General features: G+C 49.0%; 1 protein-coding gene across 9 annotated transcripts in view; it reads right to left on the minus strand.

The window, feature by feature from the left end:
• Nucleotides 1-5365: 5365 nt before the first annotated feature.
• TAF8 (TATA-box binding protein associated factor 8) overlaps nucleotides 5366-22115 on the minus strand; it is a 30176-nt gene continuing 13426 nt past the window's right edge. For 4 of the 9 annotated variants that reach the window (XM_059400482.1, XM_059400485.1, XM_059400479.1 and 1 more), the window contains exon 8: nucleotides 18844-20198. In XM_059400482.1, the coding sequence (XP_059256465.1) occupies nucleotides 19962-20198 (237 nt within the window). In that variant the 3' untranslated portion in view covers nucleotides 18844-19961. The other 5 variants (XM_059400481.1, XM_059400480.1, XR_009404443.1 and 2 more) reach the window with 5 other exon arrangements.

Here is a 22115-nt window from a genome sequence, read left to right on the forward strand (position 1 = left end):
AAGGCCACTCCTGCCCCAGGGCCTTTGCACTTGCTGGTCCTTCATCACTGAATAGTCTCTACTAGTTATCTGGTCTTAATCCGGATGTTACCCTCTTGGAGAGGCCAGGCCTCCCCTAACTACTCCATAAAAGTGCAATGCCCTTCCTCCTCCCTATTCTCATGACCTTGCTTTATTTCTTCCTCAGTGCAGATATAAACCATCTGATGTACAATATATATATTTGCTTATCCCTGGCCCTCTTCTCCCTCATCTCCACCCTGATTTGCTTAATGTCCTTTTCCCACTGGTCCTGATTTTTTAATTTTAGTGTTTTCATCCTTTATTGTTTCTGTTACAAACTCTCTCTAATCCATTGTGGAATAAAAAGAAATACAAAAAGGAACTATCTCATGATGACACGGTTAATGGAAGAACCATTCATTAGACTAATTCTAATATTTTTCCACCAAGATTTCCAAACAGCAAAGTGGAACAAATAAATGAACCTGCCATCCCATCTCCTCAAGCTTTGGGGAGAACCCTGAAGTTGTCACTAAAAAAAGAAAAGAAAAGAAAGAAAAAAAAGCGACGTTTCCTTGAGGCTTTGCTTTTTCTGGACATTTTTCACTTTATTTCCTAATATATTTATACTTACTCAACTAGGAAACATTTTTCTGGAAGTTTTTCAGTACAAATCACTCCACCACCAAGAAACCCAATGTGGAAAGCGAGGGCTGAATGTGTCACTGATCTGGGGGCCCAGGGCCCCCCGTGCCACCTGCCTTGCCCCAGTCCCTGAGGAGACTCAAAGTGGACATTACCAGACAGCTCTGTGTGTAGTTGGCCTCGGTTTCCTGAAGGGCTAGGGTTTGTTAACTCTTAGTTCCTGCCAAGCTTGGAATATGCTTGGAAGGAAGAAGCCGGGATGTGGAGATTAGATGGTGGTGAAGGGGGGACTGCAGGGCTGGGCAGCTGGACAGATGCTCCGACAGGCTGTGGGCTCCTGAGGCCCTGTCAGGCTCACGGTTCCTACGGTACCCAGAGCTGAGGCCTGCTCACGCTTGACTGTCTCCAGTACAGCAGAAATCTCTGCAGGGAAGGGACCCAGCCTGCCTCTGGAGCTGCACTGTCTGGGGGCATGCCCATTTTCCAAAGGGGCAGAGCTATAAGCTCACCAGTGCTGACATCTGAGACAAAGGCCACCAACCCAGCCCTCCTACTTCCCCTTCTCACTCCCTCCCTGCTCAGGCATCCCGGAAATACAGTGATGGGTCAGGCCCGGATCCTCTTCCTGTGTGTCACCTTCCCTTGGGATGTGCTCTTGACCCATCACCGAGGCCCTGGCCGCCATCACTACATGGTGGCGGGGGGAGGGGGCGCCAGGGGAGGAGCAGGAAACTGGGGATAATGTCAGTACCAGCAGGAGTGTCACACGTATCATCTCTAACACAACACTTCTCTCTCCCATTTTCTCTCCTGCTCAATAACACCCTTGAGGTATTAGCCCACTTTGCAGATGAGGAAAAGTGAGACTCGGGCGGTTCAGTCATGTGCAGCTAGTCGCACAGAGGGACGTGGCACTGACCACAGGCCTGCCAGTCACCATTCCGCCCCATCACAGCACTCTGCATTCCAAGGTGGGAAGGGGTTGGGGGGGGGGGAGGGGAGACCCTCAGAGCCGTGGAAAGCAAACCTGGAAAAATTAACCAAAAAAGCCAGATACAAAAGGTGGCATTTTATATGCCACCACCTGTGTGACAGCGACAAAGGAACAGATACCCATGTGCTTATGTTTCCGTAGAGGAGCTCCAAAGGGACACACAGGACACCTGTACTGGTGGTGGTTTCTGGGGTGGAGGATGGGGTGACAGTAGAAACAGCAGGAGGAGGAAGACTTAGTTTTTACTGTGTATCTTTTTCTACCTTTTGAATTTTTTACTGTACCCATTTATCATTTAATATAAATACTTAAAATAGTACCTGACACACAGAAGTATTATAGGAGTGTATTCTGGAGCACCTGGGTGAGGCAGTCGGTTAAGCGTCAGACTCTTGGTTTTGGCTCAGATTATGATCTCAGGGTTGTGAGATCAAGTCCAGTGTGGAGCCCTGCATCGGGCTCCATGCTCACTATGGAGTCTGCTTAAGACTCTCTCTCTCCCTCAGGGTGCCTGGGTGGCTCAGTGGGTTAAAGCCTCTGCCTTCAACTCGGGTCATGATCCCAGGGTCCTGGGATCAAGCCCCGCATTGGGCTCTCTGCTCAGCAGGGAGCCTGTTTCCCCATCTCAATCTCTGCCTGCCTCTTTGCCTACTTGTGATCTCTGTCAAATAAATAAAATCTTTAAAAAAAAAAAAAAAACTCTCTCCCTCTCCTACCCCTCCCCGCTGCTGTCTCTCTCTCCCTCTCCTAAATAAACTTTTTTTTTTTTAGTATATGCAAAACATATACAACAGTATATGCTGTTGTCATTATTATTTAAAAATAATAGGAAATTGGGGTGCCTGGATGGCTCAGTGTGTTGGGGCCTCTGCCTTCGGCTCAGGTCATGATTCCAGGGTTCTGGGATCGAGCCCCGTGTCGGGCTCTCTGCTCAGCAGGGAGCCTGCTCCCCACTCTCTCTGCCTGCCTCCTCTGCCTACTTGTGATCTCTGTCTGTTGAATAAATAAATAAAATCTTAAAAAAAATAAAAATAATAGGAAATTATTTCGATGGAAAGAAGGGATAGCAGAGCTGGGGCCAATGGGGTGGGAGTGGGTCTGCCCCGGTCTAGGTGGATGAGTTGGAGATGGCCCCAAAGGAGAGCTACTGGGGACAGCGTTCCTGGGTGCTTCTGAGGGCTCAGGAAGGATGCAGGTCTCTCTCACACAAGCTGGGGACATACTCCCTGACAGGATCTCAAGTTTCCAGAACATTCCAGAAGAATGAACGAACCAGGAGAAGACTTCAGAGGAGACCATGAGACCTGGTATATTCGGGCCTCTGAGAAAAGAAACTAAGTACTTTAGAGGACACGGCAGGACTAGCCTTGGGCTCCTCGAGGACAGGGTCCATGTCTGAATGACCTTCTAGAGGGCTACAGGTGGCCCTGTCCCCTCGGTAATCAAGAAAGGGCCCAGGCCCAGGTACCACTGTCTCTGACAAGTTTGTAGGGACAGTGTCCCGCACTAGCAAGGTTTGGAAGGAGTACAAAACCTGGGCTGGCTTACATGTGTGTCTTCTTTGACCTTTTTGTTCTCCTGGAGACTGGCCAACTTGGGAGCACTTGGGAGTTTAGGACAGTGTCTAATCATTCTCCAGAATGTACCCGGCCCAAGAAACATGGGGAAAGGGAGAAGGAGTATATATAGCCAAGCAGGAGACACTGCTTGGCTAATCCTAATTTCAGGGGAGGATGGTCAAGGAAGGGGGCAGCTTCTGGCATTGGAGAAAGATAAGGCAGCCAGGGACAGCTCCTAGGGTGATTTACATGGAGTATTACACACACACACACACACACACACACACACACTCAGAATGCCAAGGTTCAGAAGGAATTCTCACTCTGCTCCTGTGCACGCCCACCAGGACAACTTGTGAACTGAAAGGACTGGCGGGTGCCCCGACCAGCTCAGGGACAGTGGAGAAGGCTGGTTCCCAAGAACGAACATCTTGGGTCCCTCCTCGGCAGGGATGTGGTGTTGGGAACACTGCATTTTAATATCCACCATGGAAAAGTTTACCTCAGCCATAACAGAAATGCCACCTAAAGCTACTCTAAAATACCACTTTTTGCTGAGATTGGCAAAAGATTAACACCTCCATCACTTGTCTTGACAAGGGTATAGGGAAACAGGTTCTTTTTCCCCCCGGATGGAAGCTAAAATGGTACCACCCTCCATGGGAGGTATTTGGCAATAGCTCCCCAAATATGAAATACATATTGTGGGCAAGGAATTCCACTCCCAGGGAGTTGGCTTACAGAGAGCCCAGTAAAATGACATCATGTCATCGCAGCATTGTTTGTTGGAAATACCCTCGATTTCTCTAAATCAATGGTGACAAATTAAAGACACACAACGAATGTTCTGCAGATGTAAGAACAAATAAGGATGCACTTTATGAACTAATATGGACCAGAAGACCGAAGAGCTATTACTGGGGAAGAAAATAAATGCAGAAGAGTGGACGAGGCTGCTAACACCTGTGTAAAAAAAGGGGGAAATGTGTGTCTGTGTTTGCTTGCTGTGCACAGAGCTTGCTGGAAGACACGTCAGCCACTGGTATCACAGGAGATATGCTGGGAGGGGGGCCTGGTATCACAGGAGATATGCTGGGAGGGGGGCCTGGTGTCCTGCAGCTGCCTCTGCTCCCAGTGAGGGCTCTTGTCCCCTTCATCCCCCCTCAAAGTGGGGCCCAACCAGTGGCTCCCAGAGGTGGCAGTCAGTGGTCAGGAGGAAGCAGGGCTTGAAACCCATTTAGCCATTCCATAGTCTGGAGACCTCACCCATGTCCTCTAACCTCTAAGCCTCTGTGTCCCCTTGTGTTACGCAGCAAGAAGCAGCGAGAATGGTAGTACTGTTACGAGATGAGATGAGACATGTGTTAAGTGGGGATGATAATCGCACCCCGGCTCGGGCTGCTGGGAGGACGTGCCATCTAGCGTGGCCCCCGGCGTGCGCGCGGCAGGTACTCTGTCAATGGATCTGGGTGCACATGCATCTTGGTTTTTCACGAGCACCCGGACCCTTACAGGATCAAAACAGAAACTCTCCCGCAAGGCCCTGAGGGTCCGCCTTTAGCCTTCATTTCCACACTGAGCCTTGTGTCCCCCTCACCTGCTGTGGTCTCTGTCCCCTCTGTCCTTTGCTTGACTTGCTCAGCTTTAAGGGCCAACTCCGGGGTCACCATCCCTGGGATGCTCTTTCTCAAGCCTTAGCCCAGAAGGAGCTTGTGATGGCGGGGCTCCTGGGTGGGGGTCGGGGGTGGTCCCCCTGAGGTATATCATCACACCACGTGGTGCTGAAGTCCCCAGTTCTGGCCGATTACTGCCCCCCACCACACACCTGCTTGCTATGATAAAACCATCTCCACACCAACGGAACCACGGCAAGGGCCCATTTTCTACCTCTCAGGCTGGCGAGCTCTAACAGGTTTGGAGAACAGGAGGTGGAAGTCAGTAAGAGGCAGGTGCCGAGATGAGAGTGTAAGTTGTGGTGGCTCGTGAGCCATCTGGGGACACCTGTCCACGTGCAGTGAGCATGCCCAGCGAAATGACATGTGCCTGAATCTGCTGGCAGCATCCGTGCACAAAAGAAGCCTGGAGACTCCCTACGCGTCCAGCCCCCAGCACTGGCTGGTAAGTTCATGGTAGAGCCACACTGTGGAACATCATTGCAGCCAAGGAACAGAATGAAGCAACTTTTTATTACTGACATGGAACCCCTCCCCAACGGTACACTGCAAAGTGGGGCGGAAAGCAACGATAGTTTACATAATATCTGCCATTGTGTAAAAAGAGGAGAGAGTATATACAAGCATTCGCATTCAAAACACAGCCTATTTCTGGAAGAATACATAAGATAATATTGATACTAACATAACGGCAGCCTCCAGGGGCAAGAAGGGGATCCCTTCTATCTTTGTCTTCGAAATTTTCTACTGTGTACATATATTATCTAGTCAAAATTAAATAAAATAACTTTTTAGTAAAGAAGGAAAAGCTGGTAATAAAATGGAGATGAGGGTAAGCTGCTCGCTCCCAGAGGAGGAGAAATACCTCGAATGTGTTTCCAGAAGCGAGAATGTCCATGGGAACTCTTTACCCTCGGGCCGGCTGCCCCCCACTTGCACCTGGGCACTGTGGGCTGACTGACGTGCAGAGAATTAAAAACTTGTTTCAGTATGAGCCTGAGTAAAACAGAAGAATGATAGTAGACCTGTCAGCAGCGATTGAAGAAAATTCATAAATGAATGCTTAACAAAGTCCTAAAGAAATCAAATTAGAATTTGGGGCCCCCGAGGCTCTTTCACGATGGCAAGGAAGTGGCAAGGCTCCGGCTATTCCTCATACACCCAGGGCACTACTCCTAAGAGCCTCTGAGCCTCCTAACCCTTCTATTTAAAAACCTTGAAGAATATCAGGAACTCACCTGGGTAAATGAGCTGGAGCAGGGCCCCTTCAAACCCCAGACCCCATCAGTTCAAATGGCCCCTTTCGGGGTGCCTGGGTGGCTCAGTCCCTTAAGCCTCTGCCTTCAGCTCAGGTCATGGTCTCAGGGTCCTGGGATCAAGCCTGGTGTCCAGCTCTGCTCTCAGAGGGGAACCTGCTTCCCTCCCCATCTGCTCGTGATCTCTCTTTCTCTCTCAAATAAATAAGTAAAATCTTAAAAAAAAAAAAAAAAATAGCCCCGTTCCTGGGGCAATACTGGCGTGGAGCTGGAGGAGATGTTCCAAAACCCAGCCTGCCTGACTGGGGTACAATGTGCAGACCAATGCCACAGAAGGGGTCTCCGCCAGGTTTACAGGGGAGAAGGCTGGTTCCAGCTGACCCCAGACTCGCCGCTGTGCAGAAGGGGCACAGGAGCCTCAGGAGCAGTACAGGGAAAGCAGGGCCTTGAGGGTGGAGGGTAACTAAGCCCCTGAATCCTCTCCCACTGGGTCCCTTGACCTCCCACCTTCCCTCAGGCCATTTCGGCTCTCCCATCCGGTCCCATACCTCTTCCAGAAGCTTCACTTGCCAAGCCCACCCCATTCATGCCGGTCTTCAGCCCTCAAGCCCAACCCTCCGGACACTTGCTCCTCATCTAGGTCCGTGGTGTTAATCAGGTTCTTGCGTTTATTTGTCTCCTGGACTACAAGTGAGCGCCGGGGGGAAGGGAGTTACTGTGTGTCTGTTTCTTCCCTCTCCCTGGGGTATAGGGCTCAGACTGCAGGGTGAGGTCCAGAGGCCTGGTTGGCTCTCTTGGGGCCTCCAGTTTTGGGGTTGCTGGCTGTCCACCTAGTTGAATCATTTGAATTTGCTAAATGCCAAACTTCGTGAAACTAACTGAAGACAAGTAGTCTCATCATGCCCTCAGCCGGAACACCACCCAGAGGCTGCAATGATCCTGATACTCCCTTGCCACCCATCTGGGACTAACACTCCAAGTCCCCACTCAGGCCCAGGAGGCTTTGCATGGTGGGGCCCCTGCTCCTCCCTGATCCCCCCCCCACCTTCTCCGGGCACACAGCGCTTGCTTTTCCCTCTCCCTGGAATGCTTTTCCACTAGCCTGGCCTCGTCTGTGCACTCAGAGCCTTGCTCAAAGACAGCTTTCCTTCCCTACCCTTTCTAAAACAGCAACCCCTTCGGGGCCCCTGGGTGGCTCAGTGAGTTAAGCACCTGACTTCAGCTCAGGTCATTATCTTGGAGTCCTGGGATCCAGCCCTGTGCTGAGCTCTGCAGTCAAGGATATTCTGGGTTTCTCCTTCCCACTGCCCCTCCCCTGTCCCTTCCCCACCTCTCCCCCTCCCCCTGCTCATGCTCTCTCAAAAATAAATAAAATCTTAAAAAAATAATACAACAAAGTAAAATAACAACCCCTTTGGCACCTAGCTCCTCTCATCCGTTCACTCCTACTGTCCCCCCTGCGCTGTGCCCTGGGAGGCTGGCCCTCTGGCTTCTGGCTTCCATTCGGCAGAGAACAGGCAAGATATCAGAAGTTTGGGGGGCGGAGACTGAGGTCCTGGTATTAATTCCCCAGCGGGCTCCCTCCCTAAAGGGCTGCTGCGTGTGACTGGAGGCCACCATGAGCCAAGCCCTCCGCTCTTGGCAGAAGGCGCCCACACAGGCCTCTCTCCAGGTTCTGGTAACTGACCTCTCCCTCCCTGTTACTCACCCAGGAAGTACACCACCCTTGTCTTCCCTACACCACCCCTTGGAGATAATCCCTTTATTAAATCTTCCTTAAACCTGGGTGGCTCAGTTGGGTAAGCCTCCAACTCTTGGTTTTGGCTCAGGTCATGATCTCATGAGCCATGAAATCGAGCAAGATGGGCTCAGCATGGAGTCTGCTTGAGATTCTGTCTCCCTCTCTCTCTGCCCCTAACCCCACCCACACACATGTGGAGGCATGCATGTGCACGCTCTCTCTCTAAAACGAATAAATCTTTAAATTATGCAAAGCACACTATGGCTTTCCTTTCAGGACCCCACTTCACCACCCGACGTCACATGTCTGCTGTCGGTGAGCTGTCTGTCCCACAGCTGGACCACAAGGTCAGAGAAGGTAATGACCTTACTACACTCTGTGCTGTATCCCAGCATCTGGCTCAGCGCCCGCACTAAGTAGCTCAGTTAATGTTTGCGGAACGAATGAGTGTGGAAAGAATGGATCAATATAATCTGGAGGGGATATGGAGGCTCGAAGGAAAGGTCAGATTTTAGGAGGTGCTGGCCACGAAGAGCACAAAATGCGGCATGGGATGTAGGGGTGATGAGAACGGTCTTCTTCACTCAAGGCATAACCACTCTCCCCTTGACGTCCTTCTTCCAATTTCTCCACAATCTCTAATGCTTGGGTTTTGTTTTCTTCCCAACGGAACTGACTTCCCTGGGGGTAGGGGCCATGTCTGTCTTGTTCACTGTGGTATCCTTACAGCCTAGAATAGTGCCTGGCCTACACAGAAGGTGCTAGACCCACATTTGTTGAATAAATTAAAGAGATAGGAGTTATCCAAAAGAAACTATGGACTGGCAGAGACTGGGAAGCCAGGTTGGGCAAGTTAGACTTGGGGTAAGGAGCCACAGGGAAGAACTTCAAGTTGTCCTCCGGGGAGGGACGAGACATGGAGGAAGGTGGGCTTGCAGGCGACACAGGCGGGGAATAGCAGGGAGGTGCAGCATCAGACTGGCACAAGAGGAGGAGATGGCAGAATTTGGTGACTGACCCAGTGTAGAGGAAGAAGGAAGATTCCAGAGTGTTTAGCCCTGGGGAGGGGTGGGGGGGGAAGAGGGAGATGAGACAATGCTGTAAAGCCTGCCACTAAGGTGGACTGTGTCACATCGAGAGTACAGCCTGACAGCTCAGTGGTCAGAGAGCTACAGACAGATGCTGAGGACTCCGAGGGAGGTACCAGACAGAGGTGGAATGATGAGCCAACCCCTTGCATAAGCAGAAGAATGTCTGTGACCATCCACAGCTGGGTAGGTCAGGGGGAAGAGCCAGCTAACAAAGGGGAAGCCAAGAGGTAGAATAACCAAGGCAGGGAGAGTAATGTCCTAGAAGCCAAGAACAGCTCTGAAGGAAGGGGCAATGAAACAAGGTCACACATCAGAGGCAGTAAGGGTTGGCCCTCACTGAGGACCCCAGCCCAGAGGAGCACCCGACTGCTAGCCTCTGGGCCTGGCTGGCAGAACCACGGGTGCCAAGTCAGGCGGTTTCCGTGTTCATGAGGGGTTTGCTGCTTGTCCCACCAGGCACTCCTGGGCACACACCCTCAACCTCGTTTGTGGCGGACTGCCGGCTATCTTCCAGATCCATTCTTTTGTTCTTCCCACGGTGATGGAGCTCCCAAATTTTACCTAGACCTCAGCTAAGACCCACGTGTCCTCACTTCCCTCCAGTTTGGTGGGGCCACTGACTAGGAGAGGGCAGCTTCCAGGGCTTGAGCTCTCCTGCACAGACGCCTCCCCTCGGGCTGGACTGCGGACCCAGTGGAGAGGGCGGCAGCCGCCTTCCATCGCATGGATGGGAACAGCACCTGAGATGATGGAAAAGCCATGAAACAGAAGGACGCTTGACACCATCGGGCCACCAAACCAGCCTGGACCGCCTACTCAAAAGTTTCATAGGAGGCATACATTCCTGTCCTAAACCACTAGATTTTGGGGACTTTTGGAGACTCTCCAGCCCAACTCATACTGGAACACACCATTTAATCCAGTAGAGAGATACCACCTTAGGTCAGAACAAAAGTTGTCCCAGATGGTCTCTGCCAGGACCCACACAGGGCAGGGAAAGAGGCCCCAGGCATTTCCCCTGACAAGACCCTCACTCTCCTTGTACCAGTGGTAGTACCTGTAGTCTCCTTTATGATCTGCTACAGATCCATTATTCATAAACAGATCAAAGTCCTTCACAAGTCTTTTTTGTGTCTTCATCTACTTCATCGAGGCATGGACAAGAGCTGTGATTGGCAGCCTCATCCTGCCTCCCCATTCCCCGCTGTGTCACTGGTTCCATTCCCAGGTCCCTCCTCTCCCACCCGCAGACCAACGAACGACAGTGTGGGTGTGTGCTGGCAATCAGTTTGTACACAGTAGCACCCAGTGCATTTGAGGGACAATCATGTATGACCGTGAAGGAACAGCCAAAGGTCAAAACGCCTGAGCTCGGGAGCAGGATGCTGGGTACGGACTACAGCTGTGGGACTCAGCAGCCGAGGAGACTGCAGGAAGCTAATGCCCTCCCTGCGCCTCCCGTCCTGAGTTGGAAATGGAAGCCATAAGAAAATCTGCTATGAGATCACTGTGAGTAAATGAGTCAATACATGTAAAACAGTGATGGACAAGAGTTAAGTTCTCAGTTAGTATTAGTTTTTTATATGTCATTTTTAAAGCAATAGGGAAAAGTCTGGCAATGAAATAATATTGTCATTTATAAGCCTTGGTTACAGACATTTCTCATTAAATCCTCCTCCCGAGATATCATAATTATCCCATGTTATAGAAACTGGTTTGGTAATTTAGTGATTTGCCCGAGATTTCACAGCTGGTCAATTGTGGGACCATGAATACACATGTCCGCAAGCTTTGTTCTACTGAACCACGTGGCCTCTTACAGCAACTTCAGGATTCTAGAAAAACAAAGCACAGGAACCTCAGTTCCTTTTACGCTTGTTTCCCTAGAGGGCTGGGCCATTTTGTTACTGGTTTCTCAGTTTTCACTGGTCACTGTTTAACTGCCCCTTGGTCAGAAACAAAGGAAAGGAGCCTGTGAGTGTCCTCGCCAGAGGCCAGACTGGGGGCTGCTGGCCCAGGAGGGGGCACCCAGGAAGGGGCGTGCTCCTTGGTAAAGAGCAGAGGGACTGTTGTATACTTAGGAGACGTGAAAACCAATATGTTGTGTGGATCTTTTTTTGATCTTGATCCAAGCAAGGTAACTATTAAAAACAAACAAACAGAAACATTCTTGAGATAGCTGGAAAAACCGGAGTATGAGCTAGATACTAAAGGCTATAATGAAATCTGTTTATTTGCTAAGTATAATATTGAGATAGTGATGATGTTAAAAAAAAAAAAAAAGTCTATCAACCCACACAAATCTGGCCCCCAACACAAAAAATGCTAAGTCTTTTCAAAGGTACAAATGTAATTCAGTGAAGGAAAAGTAGCTTTTCAACAAAAGGTGCCAGATCAACTGGACAGATACAAAGTAAGGAAGCCTACCTAAATCTCCCATCTTCTATAAAAATGTACTCAAAACAGATCAAGGACTAAAATGTAAAACATACATTTATAAAAATGTTATAAAAAAAAAAAAGAGAAAAAGATTTTCAGGAACTAGGGCTTGGTGAAGAGTTTTTGGACCCAACACTAAAAATACCCATAGTGGCGCCTGGGTGGCTCAGTGGTTAGCTGACTATCAAATGACTGCCTTCAGCTAGGGTCATGGTCTCGGGGTCCTGGGATCAAGCCCCGCGTCCGGCTCTCTGCTGGGCAGTGAGCCTGCTTCCTCCTCTCTCCCTGCCTTTCTGCCTACTTGTGATCTCTCTATCAAATAGATAAAGAGAATCTAAAAAAAAAAAAAAAAAAAACCCGTAAAAGAAAACACTGATAAACTGGTCTTCAAAATTAAAAGCTTTTTGGTCTGCATTAGAACCTGTGGGGAGGACACAAGGACAAGCTGTGGAGCAGGAAAACGTCTTCAAACCGCACACCTGAGAAGTTCTTTTATCTAGAATAAAGAAATTTACAAACAAACAAACAACCCAATGAGAAAATGGGCAAAAGACTAAACTAGATCCCACCAGAGAGCAAATAAACCCCTCTAGCCATAAGTAAAATACAAACTAAGGTCACAACGAGTTATTATTACACACCTGTCAGAATGGCTAAAGCAATATAAAATAATAACACCAAATATCGGCGAGGATGCGGAGAAACCGGATCCCTCATACACTGCAAACAGGAATGCAGAATGGTACAGCTAGCTACTCTGGGAGAGTTTCGGTTCCTTTTAACATTCAATGAGCAGTTACCACAGGACCCAGCAATCGCATTCTTGGATATTAATTGCAGAGAAGTGAAACTTATGTTTACATAGACCCTCTCCACAAATGTACATAGCCGCTTTATTCATACTAGGCGGAAACCGGAAACTGTCACGGTGTTCCTCAAAGTGCGAATGGTCACACGCACTGTGGTACAGCTGTACCGTGAAGCAGGACTCAGCAAAAAAGAAAAAACAACAAAGGAACTACCGATACACACAACCTGGAGGGCTCTTCCTCATGCCGAGTGAAAAAAGCCAACCTTGAAAGGTTATAACTATATGATTCCATTTATATTAACAATTTTTTTTTAAAGTAAATTCTATGCCTAACATGGGGCTGGAAGTCACAAATCCTTAATCAAGAGATGCATGCTCTACCGACTGAGCCAGCCAGGCACCCCCATGTCTATTTAAAAAAAAAATTTTTTTTTTTTTGAGAGAGAGAAAACTTGAGTGGGGCGGGAAGAGCAGAGGAGAGGGAGAATTGGGGGTTCTGACACGGGGCTCAATCCCAGGACCCTGGGATCATGACCTGAGCTGAAGGCAGACCCTTAACCCACTGAGCCACCCAGGTGCCCCAACAACCTATAAATACAATTATAAAGATGGAGAACAGAAGAGTGGCTGCCAGGGGTTAGGGACGGGGAAGGGTGGATGTGGTTATAGAGACTGCCACAGGGGAGCTGGTGGTGATGAACGTTCTGTATTTTGATCTTGATCACGGTGGTTGTTACATGAATCCACATGTAACCAAACTGCACAGAACCACTCACACACAGAGGTCAAAGTGAAAACCAAGTAGGTGCTATGGGTTGTACTGGGGCCAGTCTCCTGGGTCTGATACTGCACCTGTTACACAAGATGCTACCACTGGGGCAAACTGGGCCAAGGGCACATGGGACATTTTTTTTCTTTCCAACATCTTATGAATCTGTAATTTCAAAATTAGAAAGAAAGAAAAAAGGTTTATGAAAGAGAGATGTATGGAGACCTATTTACAAGTTAAATGACACAGGTCTTGCGTTTACTTTAAAAGCCCAGGAAAAGGGGCCCGTGGGTGGCTCAGTTGGTTAAGTGTCCTCTGACTCCCTGTTTCAGATCAGGTTGTAATCTCAGGGTAATGATCACAGTGAGACTGACCCCTGCATCCTGGCTCCTCGCTCAGCGGGGAGTTTGCTGGTCCCTTTGTCTTCTCCTCTGCTCCTCCCCTCTGCTTTTGCTTTCAAATAAATAAACAAAATCTTAAAAAAAAAACCCTCCAGGAAGGAAAAATAAAGGGAAAAAAGGTGGGAGACATTAACGAAACAGAATTGAAAAGATATTGCTTAGTGTTGAAGCTGGGCGAAGGATATAGAGGGAAAGCACATATACTTTCCTCATTCTGTGTTTGAAAATTCCCAAAGTAGAGTTTTAGATAGCTCCCAGGGGTACTAAGTCCAACAGAAGGACTAAGCCTTATCTGCCTACAGTCTTAGTCCTTGCTGTGACTTTTCAATACAAATTAAATTCAAAGTATACCATTCTGTTTCATTTGCAGTTTTTATTATGACCTTTGATTAAAAGCTCATAAATCACATCCTTAATCTGGCTCTGTTTACTACTTTTCTTTCCAAGAAGTCTCCCAAAGTTATAAAAAAATAGACATTTATAAATATACACTGAGAATTATGCACAGTTTTTACACAACGATGGTCGGGTCAATGTTTCAAGCTGTCTTATCACCTCCCAGGGCCTCTCACCCAGAACAGAATTCGGGTCTCCGATCTTAAAAGCAGAAGGGGCAACATTTTCCCAAACCTGCCTCTTCCCTTGGCAACATGGCATGGAGCAGGTGCTGGTTTTGGACAGTAATGGCGAATGAGGAAGTGCAGAAATGCTGACGAGGGTGGCTGCCTCGAGGGCAGAGAACAGCAAGCTGGCAAGGTCTCAGCCCTGCACTGGCCAAGACTCAAACCCAGGCCTGTAAACTTAACCGGCGAAGAATTGCCATGAGCCAAATCACAAACTCAGCAAGGGCCCACTCTGACTGCCGTCCAGTTGACTGTCATCCAGAGTTTCAGGCCACTACAAACCTGAATGCTTATTTGGTCCGGAATGGGGGAATCCAAATATCTCCCCAGCATGCCATCTTTGGGGACTGACAAGCAGCTCTTTGCCTCTGGGCAATGGGATGGAGGGCCCTAAAGCAACAGTGAGGCCAGAGGAATATGGAACCTGCTGTCAAGTTTTTTGTTTTCAAATTCACCCAGAGCATGGAAGATCAGGAGAGGACTCTGGAAGCGGAGCATCAGGAAAGTTCGATACGGACCTCAGGATGCTAACCCAGGGAACAACTTGTTTATCCTGTGTTAACTTCCAGGTGTCACTGGCATTTTTCTTCTTTGGACTTTGGTTTTTAAATCTCTTCCTTTGGAGACCAGCCAAAGGGTATCAGCTTGTCCAGAATCTTCCTCAACACTTGGGATTTTTGGTTTAGATTTTTGTTTGTAGAGTACATCAAGGATGAAGTCTTCTCTCCCCAGGAGGAAAAGAGGTTGATCAGATTCAGACGTGCTTCTGGAAGAAGACCCTGGCTTGGTTTGCAGGCTCCACCGTAAGGGGAACCACGGCCTTCTGTCCCTGCCAGCCTTCCAGCAGCTAGCCAGGCCCATCCCTCGAAATCTCCCCCTCCCCCACCCTCCCCATCAAATCCTTTTCCTGTTGTTTACAATCCGTGATTCCTCTACAAGTCACACCATAATATATTCACTGATTAGCGCTCATCAGAGAAAAGCTCTTTCACAGGATGGAGCGGGACTTAGTTGGAAGTCCCCAAGCACACATCCCACAGAGGGAGAGTCGGGGATTACTCTCCCAGGAGAGAGTGCGGCCCTGCTTTTGGGAGCAAGTGCCCATGAGAGAGTCGGTGCTGTGCGCACGCGTCACTCTAACTCCTGTGTGTTTAGCAGATCTGTGTGTGCCTGGTCTTCCAGGGTTCAAAGGAATCAAGTCCTGTGACAATAACTGAAGTCACTGTCTGCTCCGGCGCCCCACAGTACGGCCAGGGGGATTAGAAAAGTCTGATCATCACCATCACGTCTTCTCCACCCAAAGATCCAGTGAAATTAGGTAGTCTTAATATTGAGCTGGCTATTAAAATCATGCCGGGTCATGCCAGCCACCAGGGCTTGACAGCGAGGAGACCACCCTCTCTTCTTCCCTCCAGTGGCTTTAACTGCCCCAGGAGAGTGGTGTCCACGTCTCTGTACAAGGCAGGCTTCCTTCTCGGCTCATGAGAGGGACCTAGAAAGAAGAGGAATCCATGGAGCCTGCCTGGTAGGGGGGTCCCCACCTGCTCTCCTTCTAAGGGGGACAGCTCTAGGGCTGTTGAGGGCTGGCCCCTGGGCCGCAGGGCGCTCAACCTCTTTGCAACAAGAGGTACATGTGGGGGATGAGTGAGGAGAGAAAAAGGGAGAAGATTTCCTTTCCCTAGATTCAGACCCACTGGGGAGCCTCTCCTTTCTGCCAGGGAGCAGAGAAGACCACCTCAGTTGGCCAGAGAAGCCTCTTGGCTCCCCAGCCTCCAACTCACTTCTTTCTGCGAATCTTGGGTTTCTTCACAGGCCGCAGATAGGGGTTATCGATGACGTTCTCCTCCCCATTCCGGCTGCCCGACAAGGAGGGGTTCTGCTGCAGGACAGAGGTGTTCTCCTTCTCGGCTCCAGAATCATCCTTTGAGTAAAAGCCGAAATAAAGCAAAACACCAACGGCATAAGGAAAGAGATCATGCCCAAAATAAGAACTACTATTAGCATCCCTTTCGTCAAGAAATGAGAAGCCCAGGGACCACCTTCTTTCTAATGTACCTATCTCTGCCCCGGAGAAGTAAGGCCCAGGCATGGACCAGCTAGCAGAGGAAGATGAGAACATAGCTTGGACACAGGGCAGCATGGAAAACAAAACTCTGAGTCTCTTGAGAAGGCAAGGACATGAGTTAGAACAGAGGCCTGGCAGGAGCGAGGAGTCAGAGGCAAACAATTAGACACTCAAGGAGGAAACCTGGCTTGTGTGGAGATAAAGAAATAGAGAAATGACCCGTGATGCTTTGCAGGACAGAGGGCTAGAACAGATCTTGTGCACAGGGCCTCTCCTGGGCCAAACTGAATGCCAGTCATAACCAATTTCCCTCAGATTCTCAAATATCTGCTACCTGCAACAGGTACCAACGGTCATATTGCAGCAGAAGCCGAACATTCCTTGAGCCCTGAGGGTTCCCGCCAAGGCAAAGAGAGCACACAGGTGCCAACACGGGAACGTCAACGATACTCCCCATCTGTGACCCGTGGCTCAGCTCTTTCACTGTTTGCTTTTTGAGGAAGGTGATTTGGGAGAAAAGTTTATAGGTTTACATATATTCCACATGATCTCAAATTAAAACATTTTTTAATCAGTGTAGACATATTAAAAGTAGGTTGAAACGTTAAAAACTGGTTCTGGAAATATGGGTGATTGATTCTCCCTTATTTATACCCTCCTTTATTTTCCAAGTTTTTTAAAATGAGCAGAAGCTGCTGGGGAAGGGGGAGAAAAATCACACCAAGGCCTTGACCTAGAAGCTCGGGCCTGAGGGGCTAGAAGTGACCAGCAGCAGCTGATTGGGCTGCGCCCCCTGGTGACAGGCCACGGCTCCTGTCACTGAGATTCCTGTTTAGTAATTGAGGCAAAAGAGGACCTGACCTCAACCAGGAGATTCTGTTGTCCAAAGACAGCAGGGCAGAAGAGGACACTGTGACTGGATGACAGGAACAGCAGGCTCCCTCACAAGGGACAGCAGGCCGTTCAGGGACTCCTGTCTCAGGCTTAGCGAGCCTGAAGAAACTGGCTCCCTTCTAGGTTCCACACCCCCCCCCCCCCCCCCCCGCCCCGCCAATTCTGTTCCATCCAGGGTCCCTGTGTTTTCCCTCTCCCACAAAGTGACCTAGAACCACTGCGGACCTTCTGGAGGCTCTCTTAAAAGGGGATGCCCCCAGGCTAACCTAGCTCATGCCAGACGACCAGACCTCGTGGGATATTTGGCTCCCAATTTTTCTGAAGTTGTTAATGGGTTGGTTTAATAACTCACCCCTACCTCCCTGCTGTCCTTTCTCTACCGGAAATGTCCTATCTTAAGTAGTGGCAAGTTCCCTCAACCACAACTTAAGTGTTTCCTGAGATAATAAGGAGGGGAGGGACAGTGAGGGGCACAAAAAAGCCAGCCCTGGGAGCTCTGCCAGAGGGCATTAGGCTTCCTTTGTTCGGCTCACTTGTCTCACAAGGCCAGGATGTGGGTCCTGAGTCATGGGACAACAGCTTCTCTTCTCCCAAGTAGAGCTGGAATGGCCACTTTCTTGCCTCCTTCAGGGACAGGCAGCCTTGAGATAGGGAGGGACAGGAGTAGATAAAAGTAAAATGCCAAACTCATGGAGATTTGCTTGAAAAAGGTGGGAGCAGAAGAGTCTGTGAGAAGCTCCCCAGGCCTGTGAAGGCCAGAGTGTGTGCACTCTGGTAAGCCCCCCACGACCCCAGGTGACTGCAGTGCCTCACAGTTTCCAATGCCATCTTTCTATCCTGACCACTGCTGCAGGCACCTCTCTGCCCTCACCTCTCTCCTGACTCCCAGGCTTGCATAGCCACCTGCTTGCTCAACATCTCCACCGGGCCTCGAGAGGCACCTCAGACTTCTGTGCCAGAATCGAAACTCCAGCCCTTCCTGAGGGGACTCCGTCCTTCCAGCCGTTCCAGCCAACTCCACCGTCACGCTTGCTCTTCTCTCCCAGACTCTCACAACCAAATCTGTTAGGATAACTCCTTGGCCTTACCTTCAAAATACGGGTAGAATCTGACCACTTCTGCTCTCTCTACTGCAGCTGCCCTGTTGGACCCTCAAGAGCTCTCATCAAGACTACTGCAACAGCTTCCTAACTGACCTCCCCCATAGCCCGAGATCTTTAAGGAAGTTCTGGTATGTCCCTCCTCCATTTCACACCCTCTCACGACTCCCACTCACCCAATTAAAAGCCAGTTCTGAGAGCTGACTGCAGGATCTTAACTGACCTGACCTCAGCCTCCCTCCCACTGCCTCCCTCAGCCACAGTCCAACTCACCTCTGGGTTGTTCCTCAGGGCCTCTGCACTGGTTGCTCCCTTTCCAGAATGCTCTTCCCCAGATATCCACATGGCTCACTTGCTTACTTCCTGCAAGTCTCTTGTCAAATGTCTCCTCAGTGATGTCTACCCTGATTACCTTATTTAAAACTGAAACTTCCATCTTTCACCCTGGATCTTCCCCTTCCTTGGTCCCCTTGCCCCAACAACAGCATCTGCATCTTTAATATACTGTAGATGATTCATTTATATATTACATTCATTGTTTCTCCCCTCCCCCCACCCTGGCCAACACACAGGCTTCCAAAAGACAGATGTTTCATTAATTCTTTTCACTGAGGCATCCCAAGCACCCAGAACAGTATCTAGCACATACAGGTACTAAATACTTGTTGAGTGAATGAATGGTACATTGTTGATAAAGGAGCATCAAGTTTAGATATGGGTATTATCACAGAAGGCAGCTAGTTCAAATATACAAGGGGAAAAAATTCTCTTACACATAATTTAAAATGAATAGTCCTTTTATGTTCAAGTACATGGAGAAACCGGAACCGGATTAAACAAAGTAAACCACCTAGCAACAGTCCTTGAAAAGGGTGCTGCCATTGGTAGATAAAAGAATAATTTAAAACAGCAGTTATTTAATTCACTGTTAACGATGTCTGTAAAGCACAGATAGAAAACATAAGCGTCTACACGGAGCTGGTCAGGTCCCATGGTTACGTCCGCACAGTGGAACACAATGAAAGCCTAAGGAAGGCCGAAGAGGCTCCCAACATACACATATGGAATGATCACCAAGATACACCAAGAAAGGGAACACTGTGACTTGCTATTTGTGTTTAAAACAAGGAGGAAACGGTCTCTGGGAGGATACAAAAAAGACTGGGAACACTGGCGGCTTGGGAGGCGGGGAAGCGGATGACAGGGAACAAGGATGAGGTAAAGGAGGGTGGCCATACACTTCCTTCTACATTGTGAATTTTGAAACATAGGATTGTATTTGCCATTCAACAGAATAACAGGAGTAAGTCCAATCAACTGTGTATCTGTTGTTGCTAGGATCCTTTTCTTGAGGTCTTTTTATTTATTTATTTTTATTAGAAGAGCAGGTGGTGGTACAGCCTAAAACGGTGGGAGGCTGGGGGAGGGAGCCGTCAGTTAGGCACCCAATGTACGCTGCTGAGACAGGTTTTCCTATTCCTGCTTGTACTTGTGAGGAAACAGACTCAGATGTTAGGGAATGCCACCCAGGTCAAGCTATCTGGAAAGCAGCGCCATCTGGATCGGAGGCCAGGCCAGCGTGACTCTGAGGGTCAGCTCTTCCTCCTGCCGTCTGGCTTGGCCTCTCGGCACCCTGGAGTCCTACAGCAGCTCCCGTGTTCCTGTAGCCTCAGCTCATTCATGGCCATGACCTGACCTCTGTCACCACCTGCGGTGTCCAGTCACATATCTGCAGACCCTTTAGCTACTTGGTACTTACAAAGGGATGGTGGTTTTGCTTAGAGGATGCCTCCTGTTCATAACGTGAAACTCATCTGAGTCCACGACCACATCACCATATCGCAGACCAAATTAACTGAGTCCAAAACAGAAGTGGAGAATAACAAGGTCCTCTGCTTTAGGTAAAGCCATGGGCTTCCAGCCCTAATTCAGAAAGGAATAATCCAACATTAAAGAGACACGTGTTCAAGCAAGGAGGCCCACCGGCAAATAACAGAAGACAGCACAGGTCGCGTTCCATCTGCATACTGGGGCTGCTGGCTGCCACCTGCCGCATGGAACCCTGGAGAATGTGCAGAATGCTTGGTCCAATGATAACCACCAAGGCATCCTTTGCTTCAAAGCCAGGGCCGGCCTTAAAGGATGGATGAATATGGTAAGCGGACCACAGGGTCCCACAAGCCTTAACGGCATTTCAGCTTCTAGCAGCTCTGTAGCTGTACTTGGCACTTTCTCAAAAAGATGCAGAAACACGAGTGGGGTTTTATCCTTGCATGTGCTGAGGACAACACCTTGATACCCAGATGAGAACATCCATGAGCTCTGACGAGCACGACTCACCCGCTTCGGTCTCTGTGCTCGCACACTTGGGTCTCCTCCCCCGGGAGTGAAATGCCCCTAACAAGACAAACCCCTCCACCATGCCCTGGCCCCTAGAGCCCTTACCTCTCACCTACCAAAGAACATCAATCCAAAATGTTTCTTTCTCTCCTGCATCCACTTTTCCTCTCTACCAGATCATCCCATCAGCATACTGACATCCTGTTCTTTTATCTTAAAGAAACAAACAAAAATAAAAACGGTTCTCTTAACCCCTTAACGTTCCCCCTTTGGCCACCGCTCCATTTTTTCCCTTCCCTTTACAGCAAAGTTCCTTGAAAAAATTGTCTATAAAAGTGCTGTCCAGGGGCGCCTGGGTGGCTCAGTGGGTTAAAAGCCTCTGCCTTTGGCTCAGGTCATGATCCCAGGGTCCTGGGATCAAGCCCCGCATCGGGCTCTCTGCTCAGCGGGGAGCCTGCTTCCCTTCCTCTCTGCCTGCCTCTCTGCCTGCCTGTGATCTCTGTCTGTCAAATAAATAAATTTTTTAAAAAAGCGCTGTCCAGTGGAACTTTCTGCAATGACATCAGTGTTTACATCTGCACTGCCCGGTATGGTAGCCACTAGCCAGAGGTGGCTATCTGAAAAATGGCCAGTGTGACTAAGAAATTATATTTTTAGTTTTATCTAAATTATATTAATTTCTTTCTTTTTTTTTTTAGATTTTGTTAAGATTTTGTTTTTAAATAGTCTCTGCACCCAATGTGGGGCTCGAACTCACAACCCCAAGATCAAGAGTCACACACTCCGCCTACTGAGCCCACCAGGCACCCCTAATTTCAGTTTAAATAGACACACGTAGCTACTGTAATGGACGGCACAAATCTGTACTTATAGAGTCCAGTTCCTATTCTTTGTATCCTTACCCATTCCCAAGGAGCTCACCCAGTCTCACAGTTTTAAACAAAACCTACAAATTTGCATCTCTATCCCTAACAGCTCCTCAAACTCCAACTCCTATATCCATCTCTCCATGTGATATCACCACCAGGTGTCTAATAAGCATCTCAAGGTATCCTGTTTCACTGGAACACCTGCCTCTCTTCCCAGCCACCTGGCCCATCCAGGGCTTCCCTATCTTGGCTGAAGGCAACGCTATCTTTCCTGTTGCTCAGGCGAAATGCCTTGCATTCCTCTTTGGCTCTCTCTCTGAACTCATACTCACTCCATCGTTTGGCTCTGCTCTGAAAATAGTCTAGAATCTGACCAAATACTCTATCTGACCACATCTCATGGTCTTCGCTTCTATTACCCCCACTGAGTTTACTGCAGAGCCTCATAAGTAGAGTGTCTGCTTCTGCCCTTACTTTCTGCAGTCCACTCTCACCACAGCAACCTGACCACCTTGTTAATAAACCTCCATCAGACCCTGACCTCCCCTGCTCAGCATTCCCAATGGCTCCCACCTCACTGAGAAAAAGCCCAGTGTTTAATACAGTCTTTAAGATGCAACTGCCCAGGAGATACCCTTGTTCATGCCTCCTTGATGGCTTGAGGTTCCTCAACACAACGGCTCCCACCTCAGGGCCTTTGCATCTCCTGTGCCCTCTACAAGGAATGCTCTACTCCCAGCTGTGTACAAGCCTTGTTCCCTTCAGGTCTTCCCTTCAGTTGTCACTTTGTCAGTCCCCCTATCCAGTACCACATATCCCCTCATGCCTATGCTACTTCCTAT

The sequence above is a fragment of the Mustela nigripes genome, chromosome 5 (assembly GCF_022355385.1).
Source record: "Mustela nigripes isolate SB6536 chromosome 5, MUSNIG.SB6536, whole genome shotgun sequence".
Lineage (NCBI taxonomy): Eukaryota > Metazoa > Chordata > Mammalia > Carnivora > Mustelidae > Mustela > Mustela nigripes.